The sequence below is a fragment of the Chlorocebus sabaeus genome, chromosome 22 (genome assembly GCF_047675955.1).
Source record: "Chlorocebus sabaeus isolate Y175 chromosome 22, mChlSab1.0.hap1, whole genome shotgun sequence".
In the NCBI taxonomy this organism is placed as follows: Eukaryota; Metazoa; Chordata; class Mammalia; order Primates; family Cercopithecidae; genus Chlorocebus; species Chlorocebus sabaeus.
The window spans coordinates 48230519-48250752 of NC_132925.1; the positions used below are offsets into that span (position 1 = coordinate 48230519).

General features: G+C 43.8%; 1 protein-coding gene across 1 annotated transcript in view; it reads left to right on the plus strand.

Moving 5' to 3' along the window:
- RAB7A (RAB7A, member RAS oncogene family) overlaps positions 1 to 20006 on the plus strand; it is a 77448-nt gene extending 57442 nt beyond the window's left edge. The window contains exons 2-6 of the mRNA XM_007985441.3: positions 289 to 349; positions 2561 to 2687; positions 11221 to 11439; positions 12410 to 12538; positions 18535 to 20006. Of these exons, the coding sequence (XP_007983632.1) occupies positions 297 to 349; positions 2561 to 2687; positions 11221 to 11439; positions 12410 to 12538; positions 18535 to 18630 (624 nt within the window). The 5' untranslated portion in view covers positions 289 to 296 and the 3' untranslated portion in view covers positions 18631 to 20006. The remainder of the gene's footprint in view (positions 1 to 288; positions 350 to 2560; positions 2688 to 11220; positions 11440 to 12409; positions 12539 to 18534) is intronic.
- Positions 20007 to 20234: the final 228 nt, after the last annotated feature.

The window sequence follows — 20234 nt, forward strand, 5'->3', positions numbered from 1 at the left end:
AATTGCCGATCCATTCAATTGATCCGCCACCCAAGCAAGAGAAGACATTCTCTCCAACAGCTTGCAGGGGCCGGATCGCCCTCCTGTGCTGTTCTGCCTAGCTCTTGGGTCCAGAGTTCTGATGAGTGATACTGTTCTTTGTCAGGGCCCCCTGGGTGGAAAGAAGATAACTAGCAGGAAGGCTCAGGGCCCTGCACTCTCGGGGCTGCTAAGACGTTTGTGCAAGGGAGGTGTTTTGCCTTGGTGTTTCCATCACACTCACAGTTATTTCTCCTTTTCCCCCTTTAGTTTGAAGGATGACCTCTAGGAAGAAAGTGTTGCTGAAGGTTATCATCCTGGGAGATTCTGGGTAAGTTTCTCATGAATTTGAGCTAACAGATTGGCTCAGAGCTAAGCTTCTCTGCTGCGGAGCCCATACCGTCTGTGCTGCCACTTCCTGCTTTCACAGTGGAGGCTTAGGGCCTTACATATTTCCCTGCGTGGCAGAAATTTAGATGATCCTTGTTATATAACCTTTTGTTCTCTGGTTTTTAGCATGATTTTTATGGGGGACGGATGACTATTTGAACTCAACTAAGGATAGGCATTTTCGTGGAATCCCTTTTCTCCAAGCTGGCAAGGCTGGGGAGTCTTCCTTACATAAATGTATTGCCATTGGCATCTGGCCCAGCAGATGTGTGTTCTTAGTGTACCATACAGTATCCTCCTGCTGCTGTGCCTGCTTCAGGTCTATCTGCAAAAGAGCCTGGGATGGCAGAACTGGGTTTTGATACTAGATGTGCCACTAACCATGTAGCTCACTCTAATGGCTTTTAAGATTCTGTGGTAGGTTTGGTGAGGTGGCTTATGCCCATAATTCCAGTGCTTTGGAGGCTGAGGGGAGGATTGCTTGAGCCCAGGAGTTTGAGACCTGTCTCTACAAAAAAAAATATAGCCAGGTGCCATACCTGTAGTCCTAGCTTCTGGGGAGGCCGAGGCGAGAGGATGGCTTGAGCCCAGGAGTTTGAGGCTGTAGCAAGGTATGATCATGCCATTGCACTGCAGCCGGAGTGACAGAGCAAGACCCCAACTCTTAAAATAAAAAGATTCTGTGGTAGGCTTTTCGGACGTGGCATCTGAAGGGACCCATGAAAGCTTTGACTCATTGGAAGCTTATACATTTTTAAAAATAACAACAATAGCAAATGCAGGTATGCTTCTTTAGTCCAAAGTCCCCTGTCCTTCCTTTGAAAAGCCAGAGGTTTTTCTATCTTGACTGGCTTATCTGAATCACCTGAAGAACCTTTTTTTGTATGCGTGTGAGAGACAGGGTCTCGTCTTGTTGCCCAGACTAGAGTGAATGGTGCAATCACAGCTCACTGCAGCCTCAACCTCCTGGGCTCAAGTGATCCTCCCACCTCAGCCTCCAGAGTAGCTGGGACCACAAGTATGTTCTACCACTCCTAGTTAAATTTTTGTATTTTTTGTAGAGACAGAGTTTCGCCGTGTTGCCCAGGCTGGTCTCAAACTCCTGCGTTCAAGCAATCCACTCGTCTCGACCTCCCAAAGTGCTGGGATTACAGGCTTGAGCCACAATGCCCAGCCTTTGAAGAACCTTTTATTCGCTAGCATTTGTCCAGCCCCAGACCAGTGGGCTAGGGCCTAAATTTGTGCTGTCTTTCCTACCCCGCAACTCCATCTCTGTCGGGATGGAAAGATAGTGCTTTTAGGCCTGCCTTACCCAAATGTGTGCAAAAAGTCTCACCGAGCCCTCATTTGATTCCAGGTTTTGCCACCTCTCCCCTTGGAGATTCTGGCTCAGGTGGTCTGGGTTGGAAAACACTGCCTTAGGCTGTCTAGGTACCTCCAGGTTCTTTAACACAAATATGAACATGTTCCTTTGTGGCAAAGGAAGGTGATATCACTGGGTATTTGGAAGGTTTTTGCATTATCTTTAGGTTGCCTTAACCTCTCATCACGCAAAAATCACACATTGTCTCTTGCTGAGTTTTCTTACTGGAAAACATATTTGGAGGAGTATTCTTTGAAGTATATTTGGTTTGGTGATATATTGGTGTTTTTTCTGCTTCAGATTTTAAACTTTAAAGCAGCAAATTGTCTGAGTGGTATATGTCTGCTCAAAGCCAAGGTCTTCCTCCTGGTGTTACTTCATCAAGCTAAAGAGCAGCCACTAAATGGAGAAACATCTGAGATAGCAGGGATACTGTTGGAATAGCAGAGCAGTCTTATTAGTGAAGCTTCTTTTAGAAGGAGTATATTTGCTGGCATCCTTCTAGAATGGGAAAAATAATACTAGGCTTTACCATTTGACCTGGTTGTACCAAAACATGTAAGCAGCTTTTCCACATCTGCCCCACATCTGTACCTTGTATTTTTACCCAGAGAGAAAGCACAAAACTTCAAAAGTGTAATGCTGGGAAGGCTACTGGCATTGCCCTTTGCTGTGAGAGCAGTTTCTTCTCCTTCAGGTCAGGCAGGTTCTTTTAAATGCTTCCAGTAATTCATGTGAGTTTCAGGACCTTCCTATTTACTTATGCTTGTGGTTTTTCTCCAATTTCAGAGTCGGGAAGACATCACTCATGAACCAGTATGTGAATAAGAAATTCAGCAATCAGTACAAAGCCACAATAGGAGCTGACTTTCTGACCAAGGAGGTGATGGTGGATGACAGACTAGTCACAATGCAGGTAAGCATATGTCTTGGCTGTGCTAACCAGGCCTTGATAGTTCCTTTAATCTTTCCTCATGCATAGACATTTTCCTTCCCTATTCTTCAAATCTTATTATCCTGTTTGTAGATAATTGGCTGATACTCAGTTAAATTTGAATTTCAGATCAATAGTGAATACTTTTTTAGTATACTTCTTGTATATCTCAGATACAACTTGCTAAGACACACTAAAATTTCTTCTTTTTAAAAAAAAAAAACTCAGATTTATCCTTTCTTGTTTTTTGTTGTTTTTGATCTTGTTTGCTAAATTTGGCAACCTGCAGGTCTCTGTCTTGTGTTTCTCTTGACATTCTTGCCCAGTGCTTTAGGTAAACATCTTTGTCTCACCTCAGTAGTGAGACATGAAGTTTCTTTATTTTTTTGACTTTCTATTTCATATGTAACTTCAAGAGTTGTGTGTCTGTTGAGCCAATCTGTTTTTTTTTTTATGTATCAGCTTATTAATCTTTCAAAGGTTTCCCTTTCAACAGTTAGGATAAGATGTAGATTCTTTCATGTGACTTGTTGAAAAGCCTTCACATTCTGGCTATAAACTATTATTCCCTTTTTTTTTCCCCTTTGAGTCATTTTGTTTGTATACATATATTATATCCCTAGAAAAGAACCCCTGAAGGGTGGATACCTTGAGCCCAGGAGTTCAAGCCTGCAGTGAACTGTGACTGCTCCATTATACTCCAGCCTGGGTGATGGAGTGAGACCCTGTCACTCAATTAAAAAAATAAAAGAATCTCATTATTTTCCCTCCTGTATTTTCATCTCTTTCTTCATGGTCCGTGATGCCAACTGAGGTTGTCAGTACAACCTGACTTTGAAACCAAACTATTGGGATAGGAGTAGATTATTCTGTCACTTTTCTAGATCTTTGAGTTGCACATCAAATCTGGGGCCATTCATTCCAGTTTTAACCTGCCTGTGAGGTTCACAGTAATTTTCCCAGCTCTGTGATCACCGATGATTTCAATTTTTCAATGTGATCATGTTTCGTCTTCACACTTAGAACCAGACGATGACTTGGGAGCACAGCCTAATAAGAACCTGGTGTTTGCCTTTGAGAGCATCGACCAAGACATTCATGCACACCATTATGGAGGCAAGGAAAGATGGTAGAAATAGCTGCTACTCACTTTTTTTTGTCTCCTTCCAGTCCTTCCGAATGATGTGCTGCTCTTACAGACTTGTGTTGGTGGATATGTCTCTGCTTCCAGCAGGGCCTGTATACCCACCGGAAGTCTCCAACTTTTCGCTCAGATCTTTTGAAACTTCTGTCTCTGTGGCAGATGTTCTTTCCTACATGCTTCTAGAGGCAAATTCCAATCCCATTGTAGTCCTAGCAAGTACCCGGCAGATAGTGGGGGCTCGCTGAAATGTGTGAATGATGTAGGTTAAAGGTAGAAGTTTGTACATGTGTTGACCTCGAGCTGTGGCATGCTCCTAGAGGATCAGGACTCTTAATTGACTGGCGCTTCTAGGACAGAGCTAGTATGAATCTCTCATCCTCACCTTACCTATACACATACACCTAGAGATCTTCAAAATGTAACTGCAGTTTAAAAGCAAGTCAAAGGCTGGGCGCAGTGGCTCAAGCCTGTAATCCCAGCACTTTGGGAGGCCAAGACGGGTGGATCACGAGGTCAGGAGATCGAGACCATCCTGGCTAACACGGTGAAACCCCGTCTCTACTAAAAAATACAAACAGCCGGGCATGGTGGTGGGCGCCTGTAGTCCCAGCTACTCGGGAGGCTGAGGCAGGAGAATGGCGTAAACCCGGGAGGCGGAGCTTGCAGTGAGCTGAGATCATGCCACTGCACTCCAGCCTGGGTGACAGAGCAAGACTCCGTCTCAAAAAAAATAAAAAAAATAAAAACAAAAAACAAAACAAAACAAAAAACAAGTCAAGCTTGAGAGTAGAACTGGAAAACCTTGGCCCAAGGAATTGGCAAAGCTTGTGTCTGCAGTTGTTGGAGAATCTCAGTCCCACTATCCACATGTACAGAAATCTTTGTCTCAAAGAATTTAACATAAATCCCTGTCAATCCTGGCAAAAACAAGGGTAAGACCACTCTGTAGGGACATTTACTACCGTAGGAGAGAAGATGAATTCATAACCACATGAGGAAATAATGTACCACAAGAGATGTTCACAATGACTAGAGATGTTCTAAAAAGAAATAGAAACCATAATGGAAAGGGATACTATAAAAAAATGAGGATATGGAAAACTTAGAACTTCAAGAAGTGAAAAAAATAGTATTGAAATAAGCTAAATGAACAGTTAAACTGTAGATTAAATGCAGCTGAAAAAAGCAGTAAGCCATAAGAGCTGAGCATATTTTCTAAAAGAAGACTTAAAATTGTGAAGACCGAAAAGCAAAATCTTAAGAGCAACTATAGGAAAAAACACATGACTTACAAAGGAACAACAGACTGACGAATTCTCAACAGAAGGCAGAAGGGAGTAGAATAACTTTAGGGAGCTGGGGTAAAGGCCCATCTGAAGATTCTCCATGTGTCGCAGCAAGACTCAGACTGCCTTTTGCTGAGGAAAAATAGAACTTCTCCAGCTGAGCTGTGGTTTTGATAGCCATGTGGGCCAGCGAATTCAGAAATCAGAGTTCGGCCCCTGCTGTTTGGGGGGTTGTCGTAATAGTCCCGTCTGTGTTACTAAGCTGGGACCTTGGGGCGCTGCACCCCTGAAGTCAACCCTATCAGGAGATCCACAGGGCACTGAGTGAGGTGAGGAAAGAGTGAAAAAAGATAACAAGTTCCCAAGAGATTGAAGTAAAGGATGGCCTTTGTGCTCTTATAGCCAGCTTCAGATACTAGAAGTAAATGAAAATCATTATCTCTGGACAAAGGCGTCATTATCCTGATCTTGAGGAGTCCTCGTGTGTTTTTCGAGGGCTTTTAGCAGCTTGCAGTAAAATATAATCAAAGTAAGAAAACAAGGCACCACAAGAAAGAACCAGTGAAAAACTTGCCTGTTAGTTCCAGAGTGTTTTTTTATATTTAAAGAAATACGGAGCATACAGAGTTTGTTATATGAGATGAATAAATCCTGGAGATCTGTACAGCATGGTGCCTGTAGTTAACAATACTATATTGTACACTTAAAATTTTGCATGCTGAATGCAGTGGCTCTTGCCTGTAATCCTAGTGCTTTGGGAGGCCAAGAGAGGAGTTCGAGACTAGCCTGGGCAAAATAGCAACGTTTCATCTCTACAAAAAAATTTTTAAAAAGAATTTACTTATTTTAAGTGTTCTTATCACAAAAACTAATAAAAGAGGATGGGGGGAACCTTTTGATGAGTAGGTTTGTGGCCTACATTGTAATGATGGTTTTCTCTCCAAACTCATTGAGTTCTATGCATTAGATTATTAGATATGTGCAGCCTTTGTATGTCAGCCATACCTCACTAAAGGGGCTTTGGTTAAATATAAGATAATCTTTTAATCTGCAGAGAAGAAACGAAACAGTTAACATTGATGTGGGGAGAAAATGAAGCACAATCAATGAAATTTGGAAATTCAGAGAATGCTGCTAAAGCACAGCAGATTGGCCACACCAGAAAAGTGTTGGAAGAATGAAATAAAAATGGCAGGAAATATGAAAGAGATAAGGGAAAGTGAGAAGGTTGGACCTACTTTTAATCAGTCTCAGAAGGTGTAAAGAGAGAATAATAGATAAAGATGATATTTGCTGAGGATTTTCCAGAACTGATGTGGCACCAGTCCACGGACTCAGGAAGCCCAAATTCCAGGAAGGATAAATAAAAAGAATTCTGTGTAAGTCATAGTGAAATTTAAAAAAAAAAAAAAAAAGACTTAAAAATAGACTGAGGAAAACTTGACAAGCACAGCACTGAGGCTGCCAGGTAAGTCCTGGCAGTAATAGCAGAGCCCAGCAGGCAGTGGGGTATGTTGGGAAAGAGACAGGCAGCACAGTGTTCTGTCTCTGCTGAAATAACCCTCCTGAATGAAAGAGTACGTCTTTAAGGGCTAGTGGCAGAAGTTCTAAAGGATAACTCCAGGCAGAAAATGATTTCACGTAGATAGGTCTGAAGGAAGAACGCTTCAGTAGTATACTTGTATCTATTTTTGGAATCATGAGTATGTAACTTCCAAAGTAATATGAGGAAACAAAGATCAGAACTATGTAATCTAATGTGTAGGGAAATATTAGTGACTGCTGTGTTTCTTGTTTTTTAAAGTTCTCTATACTGTTCAGAAAGAATCTGGAAATTGATTAGTATCTTAGATGGAATCAAATAGGCATGAAAAATTTCCACGGAACATATTGTGAGTTCATAGTAATTTATACACAGAGCACAGGAACAGAGGGCACAGGGTGCACCTCTCTGGTAATACATGGGGAGAAGGGTGTTGTAGGGTGTGTATTTATTTATTTATTTATTTATTTATTTATTTTTGAGGCGGAGTCTCACTCTGTTGCCCAGGCTGGAGTGCAGTGGCACAATCTTGGCTCACTGCAACCTCTGCCTCTTGGGTTCAAGTGATTCTCCTGCCTCAGCCTCCCGAGTTGCTGGGACTACCGCTTCATGCCACCACGTCCAGCTAATTTTTTGTATTTTTAGTAGAGATGGGGTTTCACCGTGTTAGCCAGGGTGGTCTTGATCTCCTGACCTCGTAATCCAACCACCTCAGCCTCTCAAAGTGCTGGGATTACAGGCATGAGCCACCATGCCCAGCCTATTTTTTATTTTTTTTGAGACAGGAGTCTTGCTGTCGCCCAGGCTGGAGTGCAGTGGCCTGATCTCGGTTCACTGCAACCTCCGCCTCCCCAATTGAGGTGATTCTCCTGCCTCAGCCTTCTTGAGTAGCTGGGATTACAGGTGCCTGCCACCATGCCTGGACAATTTTTTGTATTTTTTTTTTTTTAGTAGAGATGGGCTTTCATCATGTTGGCCAGGCTGGTCTTGAACTCCCGACCTCAGGTGATCCACCCACCTTGACCTCCCAAAGTGTTGGGATTACAGGTGTGAGCCACTGCGCCCAGCCAGTAGGGTAAATAAGTGGGACCAGGACAGGGCTTTACATTCTAGCTTGGGGGAACCAGAGGATTCAAGACCTGAAGGTGGAAAAAATACAAAGTGAAAACTTTAAAAATGAAAATAGTGAATACTTTTCCCCTCTGGCATTTGAAAGTACAGAAAGTACAAATCGCTGGGTGCGGTGGCTCAAGCCTGTAATCCCAGCACTTTGGGAGGCCGAGACGGGCGGATCACGAGGTCAGGAGATCGAGACCATCCTGGCTAACACGGTGAAACCCCGTCTCTATTAAAAAATACAAAAAACTAGCCGGGCGAGGTGGCGGGCGCCTGTAGTCCCAGCTACTCAGGAGGCTAAGGCAGGAGAATGGCATAAACCCGGGAGGTGGAACTTGCAGTGAGCCGAGATCCTGCCACCGCACTACAGCCTGGGTGACAGAGCAAGACTCCGTCTCAAAAAAAAAAAAGAAAGTACAAATCATAAAATGTTGAAGATTGATAATAGATTACATTAAACATCTGTATAACAAGATTCCCAGACTAACAAAAACAAACCACACAAGCAGGTGAAAAAGATGATAATGCCTAATAATATCCAAGCAGTAGGCAACCTGGTGGATGCTAGAATATAGGGAGTTGAACAGCCTCAGGTTGATGGTAGGAGTGTAGTAATGCGTACAACCTTTTCAGTAGAAACTGCCACTCTGTTCCCCAGTGTTGAACATACACTTATGCAGCAACAGTCTGAGTGTATGGCCTAGAGAAACTTACGTCCGGGCATGACGCCTGAGGTGTAACGAGAGTTACCATTGCAGCGTTGCATGGGTAGTAGTGAAAAACTGCAAGTAACTCAAATGATCTGGGAAACTAAGTGTAGTCTGTTAAGGCAATGAAATATTATATAACTGTTAACTTTTGGGAGTGAAAAAAGACAAGTTGCAAAAAGCTGTACAGAATGATACTATTTATGTAAGGTATCTCTTCAGGAGCATTTGCTTGTGGTAAAGTAGGAAGAAAATGCAATGGGGGAAGGGTTAATTCTTGGAAAAAATGGATTAAAATAACAGTGTTAATTCTGGTAACATCAGAGTATTGGGTAGATAGTTATAAGGGTATAATTTTAAATGGAGAAAACAAACCATTTTGAGACAAGCAGGTTGGCTGGTTCCCTGTTTTGATGTAGTCTAGAGAAAAAGAACAAAAGCCCCTTACTCAAGCTGTAGCTTACCTAACTTCCAGACAATCAGCAGCAAAAAAAATCCCAAGAAACTGTTATCATAAGTTCCTGCTTCATGGGGCTAGGGACCTCCCTGGGGCCCCCAGCATGTGCAGTTAGACTTCAACTTATAGTTACCTTTTCCTCATTTTAATGCTAAAAATCACCCCCAGGGTGGAGATTTAACCTGCTAGTGCTACACGCAATTTCTGAAGAAGCATGTTTAGCCACTGTGTATGTGGTAGAGAAATAGGAGATATACATACCCTGACATCACCCCTCCCCATAGGAAGGCCCTTTAAAGTTAACTCCCACACTGCTTTCAGAGAACAGCTGCCCCTTTCCTTTTGCAGTGCTAGCTCACTATGCACAAGCTAAATAAACTTTCACTTTCTCTTTGCTATTGTGTCTGGTGATCTCTCTTGATTTCTGTCATGGAAGATTCCAAGAACCTAGGTCACTGTTAACAATTTCAGTTAAAATATTAAAAAATTTAAAGATCACAGTCAGCCATAGGACTGTATTTGTTGATGTTTTGATAAATATGGCCTTTACTTTTGTAAATTCAAAATTAAATTAATTTTGGTAACTTTCTAGGAACCCATCAACTTGTTGACTTTTCTTTTTGAAAGTATTACTTTGCCTTCTCTGTGTATATGAGTTCCAGATGATGAATTGGTTCCACCTAACATAACAGAGTTCTTATGTAATTCTGCTTGTAGGAGTCTTCCTGAAAAAAAGCCATTTGAAATACAGAAAAAGCTCTGTATGCTAATGTTCATTGCTGAGTTGTTTATAATTACAGGAGATTGGCAACAATATTTTCTTAAAAACAGGAATGGATGATTCACTAAATCTGTTGGGCAGCTGTAAAGTCCAGTGAACCTGCTCTCCCACGTCACCCCATCTGCTGTTGCCAGAGTGCCCTAGTGCGTGACGGGGTAAAGGGGAGGAGTGTGGGAGAATGTGGAGAGTGTCACATGTACAGTCTCCAGTCAGCTCCAGAAAACCTCTCCACACAAATAACTAGAACAAGACATGAACTCCTTCCTGTGTGGGAGGATGCCAAGTGTTCGTTTGTTTGTTTGTTTGAGAATGGGGTCATTTCTCCACTGACAGAGATGCATATGTATTCCGTGTAGAACATTGGAGAACCAGGAGAGCACATAAATGAGTACCATCAGCAGCCCTGATCCTGTTTAGTCTACATGTGTGGACTTCGTTTATTGTATCTGGGGAAGGGAACATTTAGTGCCCTAACCTGCTGAGAGGCAGTGGAATCATGAGAGATAAATTTATCTTTTTTGCCCTTTATTCTTGTATCTGAGTTGTTATCATGTTTGGCTCTGTTTGAGTGCCTGTTACGGATCTAGGGCAGTAAATATACCCAGCCTTGCTCTTAAACCTAGCATGGCAGTGAATGATATGACCAGCTTAGAGCTGGTCAGTAGTACCTGGTTTAATCTGGTGTGTGTTCTCATTGTCTTTCTCTTGATCTCTTTCTGTCAAGAGTTTTTCATTTTTTTTTTAATTGAGGTATAATACAAATGAAATATAACATGCTAATCTTTTTTGTTGTTTAGGCTAACTTTTCTCTTTTTTTTTGAGACAGAGTTTCGCTCTTGTCGCTCAGGCTAGAGGGTAGTGGCACGATCTCGGCTCACCACAACCTCCGCCTCCTGGGTTCGAGAGATTCTCCCGCCTCAGCCTCCCAAGTAGCTGGGATTACAGGCATGCACCACCACACCTGGCTAATTTTGTATTTTTAGTTGAGACAGGGTTTCTCCATGTTGGTCAGGCTGGTCTCAAACTCCTGACCTCAGGTTAGCCACTGTGCCTGGCTAGGCAAACTTTTCATACAGTAAAATGCATAAATTGAACTGTATCATTTGTGAGTCATCACCTCACTTCCCTGTATTTCCATTGCTCTCAGAAAGTTCCCAGAGTACCTAAGTTTTATTTATAGTTCAAATTTTACACATTTACCTAAATGTGACCACTACTTGGATCAAGATATAAGAAATTTCTAGCACCCTGGAGATTGGACTCAATGTCACCTTCTCATAGACAGACACATACTTACATACAATATTTGTGAGGATTGTTTCAGATACTCTGGTGCTGAAATTTGCTTCCTGAAGTCTGGTGTCATTTGTCTTTGTGGGTGACCTCACAATCTAGCCCATTTCTTCTGGCACCCCCTGCATACATGCTCCTTGTGCTCTGCCTAGCACTCTCCCGAGGAATAAATGTTTTGTCTCTCACAGATATGGGACACAGCAGGACAGGAACGGTTCCAGTCTCTTGGTGTGGCCTTCTACAGAGGTGCAGACTGCTGTGTTCTGGTATTTGATGTGACTGCCCCCAACACATTCAAAACCCTAGATAGCTGGAGAGATGAGTTTCTCATCCAGGCCAGTCCCCGAGATCCTGAAAACTTCCCCTTTGTTGTGTTGGGAAACAAGATTGACCTCGAAAACAGACAAGTAAGTACCAACGATGATAGATATTGTCACAGACACCTGCTCCCGAGGGGCCTTGTGAATTTGGAGGGTTCTCTGCTAAGCTCACATGGCTCTAGGAGGTGCTGGTGGGAGTCTTCATCACCCTATGCCAGCCCTTCAGGCCAACTGCCTTTAAGGACTGGGACCCAGGTGACCTGGGTTAAGTCCCCATCCTGCTCCCAGCTGACTGTGACTTTAGGCCATTGTCTTGGCTATCTCAGCTTCAGTTCCCTTTCTGCACTTTGAAGGAGGAAATTCAGTTTTGTCATTCTCAGTAGTGCCCTCCCAGTACCTCCAGGCCGTGCCTGGATCTCCATGTGTGCAGAATATTGCTTTGGGCTTTGAGTGAAATTGCTGTACTATAGTTATGGTTTCAAATATCATTTCTGTTGGAAACATAGACTCTTTGATTAATTACGACTAAGTTTATTTCTGACCATGGATCTTTTTTTTCTCCCCTTCCTAAGTGACTTAGTCCTTATCTCTTGGCTGAAAATGGGCTAGGGGTTGGGGAAGGAATGAGAATGTGTGAGTGGCATGGGTGACATCACACTAGCAGTAATGGTAAAGGGACTCTAAACCTTAATACCAAGCTGCTGGGCATTTCCTGTCCTGGGATCTCTGAGGTCCCAGTAAACACTCTTCATTTTTTCCCAGACTGGCTTCTTACTCCATTCACAAATGGCTTTTAAGTATAACTGAGGGTCAGAAGGTATGAGCTGTAGACTGAGACAGGCTTTGAGCTCTCTAGCTGAATCCTAGCTATCCTGAGCATAGCCAGCAGGGAGAGTTTGGACGGGTCTACTGGTCTCTTCCAACACCCTCTTTCCCCACATCTGTGTCCTCACCTGTACCACCTGTAGACGAGGGACCATGACACTTCCTGGGGAGGATGGAGTCAGTGCTAGCTGCTTCTATCATGAGCCTGTGTGCACCCTACTTCTCCTTTCAGGTGGCCACAAAGCGGGCACAGGCCTGGTGCTACAGCAAAAACAACATTCCCTACTTTGAGACCAGTGCCAAGGAGGCCATCAACGTGGAGCAGGCATTCCAGACGATTGCACGGAATGCACTTAAGCAGGTGGGTCTCCCACAGCTGACCTGCCCACTCTTGTGATGCCCGACCACTGACCCAGTCCCTGCCTGACCTCCTGCCCTTAATCTTCTTCCCTAACCGACTCTTTTCTATGTAGCCAGAATACCCTAAGTGTTCATCTGGGAAGGTTATGACATGTTCTGCTTAAGCTTCCAGAAACCCCACTTTGGGGAAGTAATCTAAAAGATGTAGAGGCTGGGAAAACTGAGACTGCCCTTCTTTTACTAGGCTTGTTCTTATTTTCTTGGCTGCGATTAGGAGATCAGGTCACTGGGAGACCCCTGATCAGATTGCTGCTCTATTTAAGAAGGAAATTAACTTGAATACAAATCCCAGCTCTGCTGCCTACCAATCATTATATCTAGTTTGGGCTTAAAAATATATATATTATGGCCAGGCACGGTGGCTCACGTCTATAATCCTAGCAGTTTGGGAGGCCAAGGCGGGCCAATCACTTGAGGTCAGGAGTTTGAGACTAGCCTGGTCAACATGGTGAAACCCCATCTCCACTAAAAAATAAAAAGAAAATTAGCCAGGCCTGGTGGGGGTTGCCAGTAATCCCAGCTACTCGGGAGGCTGAGGCAAGATAATTGCTTGAACCCAGGCGGCAGAGGTTGCAGTGAGCCAAGATTGCACCACTGTACTCCAGCCTGGGTGACAGAGTGAGACTCTTTCTCAAAACAAAAAATTAAAAATAAAATTATATCCGGCCGGGCGCGGTGGCTCACGCCTGTAATCTCAGCACTTTGGGAGGCTGAGGCGGGCGGATCACAAGGTCAGGAGATCGAGACCACGGTGAAACTCCGTCTCTATTAAAAAATACAAAAAATTAGCCGGGCGCGGTGGCGGGCGCCTGTAGTCCCAGCTACTCAGGAGGCTGAGGCAGGAGAATGGCATGAACCCGGGAGGCGGAGCTTGCAGTGAGCCGAGATCGAGCCACTGCACTCCAGCCTGGGCGACAGAGTGAGACTCCATCTCAAAAAAAATAAATAAATAAAATAAAATAAAATAAAATAAAATAAAATAATATCCGAACTTCTACCCCCTCACCTGAAAAATGGGAATACCTGCTTTTGCAGGGTGATTATGAAGATTAAATGAAACCAACTCTTTCAGCTCTCACATACTGACAGGTAACTTTTTCCTTAGGAACAGTTAAGTAAACAACACAAGGAAGAAAATGTAGGAAAACTATTCAAGGAATACAATACCTAGAATTTCTTTCTTACTGTTTCTGTGATTAGATACAACCAGTCATGCAAGTTGAAAGTCTGTTTCGATGTACAACTCTGTTAGGGGCAGTGGTGATTAAGGCAGGTCACGAGGCCGCATCAGACAGTGTCTAGGGGTGGTCAGAGATGTGACAGGTTTGGGGGGATGCATAGAGCACTTGAAGCACATAGTGGCTGTGAAGGGCAAGGCAGATTCTGCTGACTCCAGGAAGCCGGCAGAATGAAGGTAATGGCTTTCAGCAGGACAGAGAGTTGTTTGGAATGGTTGCTCCAAGGACCAGGGAAATTCTGACATGAGTGGGGTCTGCACTAAGTGTTCCAGAATGAAAGGGACAGACCTACTCAATGAGGAACTTGTTCTACCCAGAATGCCAGGAGAGCCCTCAAGTGGTAAGGAAAAGACCAAGATGCAGACTTGGCCACCCTCACCCACAAATAATAAACGGTTGCGTTTTTCTTAATGTTCATATAAGGGAATGGAAATCCAAATACGTGTAGGATAGTGTTTCCCACCTGTTTCCCTGCTGCCTGGCATCACCGTCTTGAGTTTTTCTCTTCCATCACTACTGTCCCTGTTGTCTTTATGCTTTTATTTTTAGAGCTAGCCCCTAAGGAGTTAGATTGTTACTTTGGAGGGTCTGTTTTATTATAAGTTAGGGTGCCAGGTTGCTTTCCCCAAGGGGAATAACATTTCAGCAGCGTGGACTTGCTTTGTTCTACCTCCTTGCCAGCAAGCAATAGGTGTCACTTGTCACTCTGCTGACATTGCCAATCTTTGGGTGTATAAATTGCCACCATCGTGGCTACTGGTCCCTCTGAGTCCCTCTCCCTGGGGCTTAGCCATTTGGATTTTCTCTGCTGCACACAGCCAGCACACAGCACATGGTTGGGCCTCTCAGTTCTCATGAGCTGCTAGTCAGTTGAAGTTAATTCTACTTGCATCTCAAGTGACTTTTTCAACTCTGTGGTATTTTTAAGTCCTTTGAACATAGGGAAAAAGTAATTTTTTATTTGGGTATGTCATTTTAAGTTTCTGTGTTTCCTGTGTCTACATCAGATTTTTCTCTAATTCAGCTGGAATTTGTTTTGGCTTATGGCAGGAAAGAGAGACTTGCCTTTTCTCTCAGAGAGCTCAGCCAGTTGTTTGAAATCATTCGGCTATGTTACATAAGCCGTTTCCCTCCCTGAATAGACCGTGGCCTGTGCTAAATGCTCATATGTGCTGGGATCTGTTTCTGGTCTCTCCAGTCTGTTCTGGTGATGTCCATGCCATGTTCCCTTATCTGGACTGTCTTGATTTCACTTCACTGCCTGATAAGGCAAGTTTCCTCTTGCCACATTCTTTTTTTTTTTTTTTTTTTTGAGGTGGAGTCTTGCTCTGTTGCCCAGGCTGGAATGCAATGGCGTGATCTCAGCTCACTGCAACCTCCGCCTCCCGGGTTCAAGTGATTCTCCTGCCTCAGCCTCCCAAGTAGCTGGGATTACAGGCATCCGCCACAACACCTGGCTAATTTTGGTATTTTTTAGTAGAGATAGGGTTTCACCATATTGGCCAGGCTGGTTTCAAACTCATGTTGTGATCCGCCCACCTCAGCCTCCCAAAGTGCTGGGATTACAGGCGTGAGCCACCCCGCCCTGCCTGCCACATTATTTTTTAATAATTTTGTTTCAGTTCCATGATTTTCCTCTCTTACCTTCCACACCCCAAATAAAACTCTGTTGAGATTTTGATTGGAATTTTTTTCTTCAAGCCCACTGTTTTTCCCCATTGATTGCAGTTTTGTTGCAGCTGTTGCATTAGTCTGCTCAGTCTGCGTTAACAAAACCCCACAACATGGGTGGGTCCAACAACAGGCATTTTGTTTTCTCACAGTTCTGGAGGCTGGAAGTCCATGAGCAAGATGCTGGCATATTTTGTTTCTGGTGAGGGCGCTCTTCTGGGCTCACAGACTGCTGTCTTCTCACTGTGTCCTCCCATGCCCTTTCTACTGTGTGCACAGAGAGAGGACACATGAGCAAGGTGTCTGTGGTGTCACCTCTTCTTATAAGGACACGAATTCTCTCAGATCAGGGCCCCACCCTGCAACCTCATTTAACCTTCATTCCTTCCTTACTCCAAATACAGCCACCTGAAGGGTTAGGGCTTCAACACAGGAATTTTGGAGGAACACAAACATTCTGCCCGGCCGGGTGGGGTGGCTCACACCTGTAATCCCAGCACTTTGGGAGGCCGAGACAGGTGGATCACCTGAGGTCAGGAGTTCGAGACCAACCTGGCCAACATTGTGAAACCCCATCTCTACTAAAAATACAAAAAATTAGCTGGGTGTGGTGGTGGGCACCTGTAATCCCAGCTACGTAGGATGCTGAGGCAGGAGAATTGCTTGAACCTGGGAGGCGGAGGTTGCAATGAGCTGAGATTGCACCTTTGCACTTCAGCCTGGGCAACAAGAGCAAAACTCCATCTCAAAAAAACAAAACATTCCACCCATGAATCTATTTTAGGTCTTGTTTCTGTTGCTTCAGTAAGATTGATTGATTTTTTTTTTTTTTTTTAAAGAGACAGGGTCTTGCTCTGTCAGTTAGGCTGATACGCAGTGGTACAATCATCACTCACTGTAGCCTCCAACTTCTGGGCTCCAGTGATCTTTCCACCATAGCCTCTTAAGTAGGTAGGACTACAGACACACCCAAGCTATAATTGATTTATAATAGGATCCTTTGCCTTTCACAGTAAACATATTCCTAGGTACTAGTGGCAATATAAAATGTCGCTATTTGTAACAGCCAAAAAGTAAGAACAACTCAAATGTCCATCAACTGATAAGTGAATAAACAAAGGACAGCTTATCCATGCATTCTAATATTATTCAGCTATAAGAAGGAATGAAGTAGTGACACCTGCTGCCACATGGGTGCTAAGTGAAGGAAGCCAGTTGTAAAAAGACCGTATGTTGTATGATTCCATTTCAGTGAAATGTCCGGCCCGGATGCAGTGGCTCCTGCCTAAAATCACAGCACTTTGGGAGGCTGAGGCTGGAGGATCGCTTGAAACCAGGAGTTTGAGACCATCTTGGGCAACATAGCAAGGCCCCATCTCTACTAAAAATTAAAAATTAGCTAGGCGTAGTGGCACGAGCTTATAGTTCCAGCTACTTGGGAGACCAAGACTGGAGTCCAGGAGTTAGAGGCTGCAGTGAGCTGTGATCATGCCATTGCACTCCAGCCTGGGCGACAGAGCAAGACTCTGCCTCAGAAAAATAAAAAGCAAACAAAAATTGCAGTCCACTAGAAGAAATGGGGAAAATTAAAATAAATAAATAATGTTTAAAAATTAAGTGTCCAGAATAATAGGCAAGTCTATTGAGACTGTAGATCAGTGGTTGCTGGGTCCAGGATAGTGTAGAATGGGAGTGGGAAGGAACTAATGGGCATAGGGTTTTTTTTGGGGGGTGATGAGAGTATTTTAGAGTTAATGTTGATGGTTGCCCAACTTTCTGAATATACTAAAAACCATTGAATTGTACACTTTATGGCATGTGAGTTAAAACCCAATAAAGCTATTAGGAGTGCAGTGGCACCATCTTGGTTCACTGCAACCTCGACCTCCTGGGTTCAAGTAATTATCCTGCCTCAGCCGCCTGAGTAGCTGGGATTATAGGTGCTTGCTTGCCACCATGCCCGGCTAATTTCTGTATTTTTAGTAGAAACGGGGTTTCACCATGTTGGCCAGGCTGGTCTTGAACTCCTGACCTCAGGTGATCCACCTGCCTCGGCCTTCCAAAGTGTTGGGATTACGGGCATGAGCCACCATGCTCAGCCAAAGCTGTTATTTTTTTAAGTATGTATTCCTAGATGTGTTATACTTTTATAGCTATTGTGAATGGAATGATTTTTTTCCTAGATAACTTTTAATGAATAGAAACAGTTCCTGCTTTATCTGCAAATCCTAAAACAGTCACTGGCACACAAGTGCTCAATGTTTAAGTGACATTGTTTTCCTGCAGCCAAAAGTAGAATGCTACTTCTCATTGGAAACATGTTACTTTAGCAAAGTCCCACTAAAATGACCATAGTCCATCTGCTCTGATCACTTGTCACAGATGGTAATAAAATTCATTCACAGCTGCCTTTCTAGGCCTGCAGCATTTGGGAGACAAAACTCTGCTAAACCTTTGGAAGAAAAAAGAGACCAGAGCAGAGGCCATTGGTCCAGAAAAGTGTATGGAAGATGGGGAGGTAGAAGGAGTGTTCCAGGTTGAGAGGGCAGCTCATACTCAGCTCCAGCCACTTCACCTCGTGCACATACTGACTGAGGGTTGCCAGATGTTTGAGAAAAGCTAGAAATCCACACCATTGTTAACCATTGTCAACTATAGGGAACATACAGAAAGCATCTGAACTGGATGTGGATGTGGTCCCAGAGCTCCCAGATCATGATCTGATTGAGAATGTATGTGAACTTCTGTCCTGATTGCTCAGTGCAGACTGATGCTTCTCCTGGCAGGACTCCTCTCTTCACATTGACCTGGAGTTGTCACAAAATCTTTTTCTCTTGCTACTTCCTGAGTGTGGCATCTTCTGCCAGAGTGTTCCCTTAACTGCGTGGGCAGGCTCTGCTCCACAGCTCTCCGCCCACTCTGCTTGCCCAAGCAGAAGTGAGCCCCTCCTGGGCAGAAAGGGCCCGCAATGAGGGCTGAAATGTTTCAATTCCCTGAATAACCAACCTTTCTCTGTCTCCTTGTCCAGGAAACGGAGGTGGAGCTGTACAACGAATTCCCTGAACCTATCAAACTGGACAAGAATGACCGGGCCAAGGCCTCGGCAGAAAGCTGCAGTTGCTGAGGGGGCAGTGAGAGTTGAGCACAGAGTCCTTCACAAACCAAGAACACACGTAGGCCTTCAACACAATTCCCCCTCTCCTCTTCCAAACAAAACATACATTGATCTCTCACATCCAGCTGCCAAAAGAAAACCCCATCAAACACAGTTACACCCCACATGTCACACACACACACACACACACACACACACACACACACACACACACCCCTGACATAATCAAACTCCAGCCCCTGCCCATGATGGCTCTTGGGGTCTGCCTGCCCACTCACATGAGCCCGCGTGTATGGCAGCAGGACAGGCCAGCGGTGGATGTCATTCTGATATGGAGTTGGCATTGGAAGCTTATTCTTTTTGTCCACTGGAGAGAGAGAGAACTGTTTACAGTTAATCTGTGTCTAATTTTTTTTTAACGGTCTTGTGGTCTTTTTACCTCCCCTTTCCCCTCCCTCCTTGAAGGCTACCCCTTGGGAAGGCTGGTGCCCCATGCCCCATTACAGGCTCACACCCAGTCTGATCAGGCTGAGTTTTGTATGTATCTATCTGTTAATGCTTGTTACTTTTAACTAATCAGATCTTTTTACAGTATCCATTTATTATGTAATGCTTCTTAGAAAAGAATCTTATAGTACATGTTAATATATGCAACCAATTAAAATGTATAAATTAGTGTAAGAAATTCTTGGATTATGTGTTTAAGTCCTGTAATGCAGGCATGTAAGATGGAGGGTTGAACCCTGTTTGGATTGCAGAGTGTTACTCAGAATTGGGAAATCCAGCTAGCGGCAGTATTCTGTACAGTAGACACAAGAATTATGTACGCCTTTTATCAAAGACTTAAGAGCCAAAAAGCTTTTCATCTCTCCAGGGGGAAAACTGTCTAGTTCCCTTCTGTGTCTAAATTTTCCAAAAGGTTGATTTGCATAATACAGTGGTATGTGCAATGGATAAATTGCCGTTATTTCAAAAATTAAAATTCTCATTTTCTTTCTTTTTTTCCCCCCTGCTCCACACTTCAAAACTCCCCTGTTAGATCAGCATCCTACTATGAGAGTGAAAGGAAAACCCTCACAGATCTGTCCTAGTGATTTTTACCTTTGTTCTAGAAGGCGCTCCTTTCAGGGTTGTGGTATCCTTAGGTTAGCGGAGCTTTTTCTCCTTTTCCCCACCCATCTCCCCAATATTGCCCATTATTAATTAACCTGTTTCTTTGGTTGGAACCCTGGCAGTTCTGCTCCCTTCCTAGGATCTGCCCCCGCATTGTAGCTTGCTTAATGGAGCACTTCTCCTTTTTCCAAAGGTCTACATTCTAGGGTGTGGGCTGAGTTCTTCTGTAAAGAGATGAACGCAATGCCAATAAAATTGAACAAGAACAATGATCATCTGCCTTTGCCATGTCTTTTTTTCCTTCTTTGAGAGCTTTGACTCAGTAGAGACCACATGAGCTAATCATAGCCAATGCCTTATCCAGCAAGGAGCCCTCCATAAATGGGCATGTGTGGTGCTTCGAGGCAGAAAGGCCCTCTCATATCTGGTCCTGTAGTGCCTGTCCCTAGTTGTTTTTTTTTTTGTTTTTTTTTTTTTTGAGCGGGGAGGGGTGGGTAGTT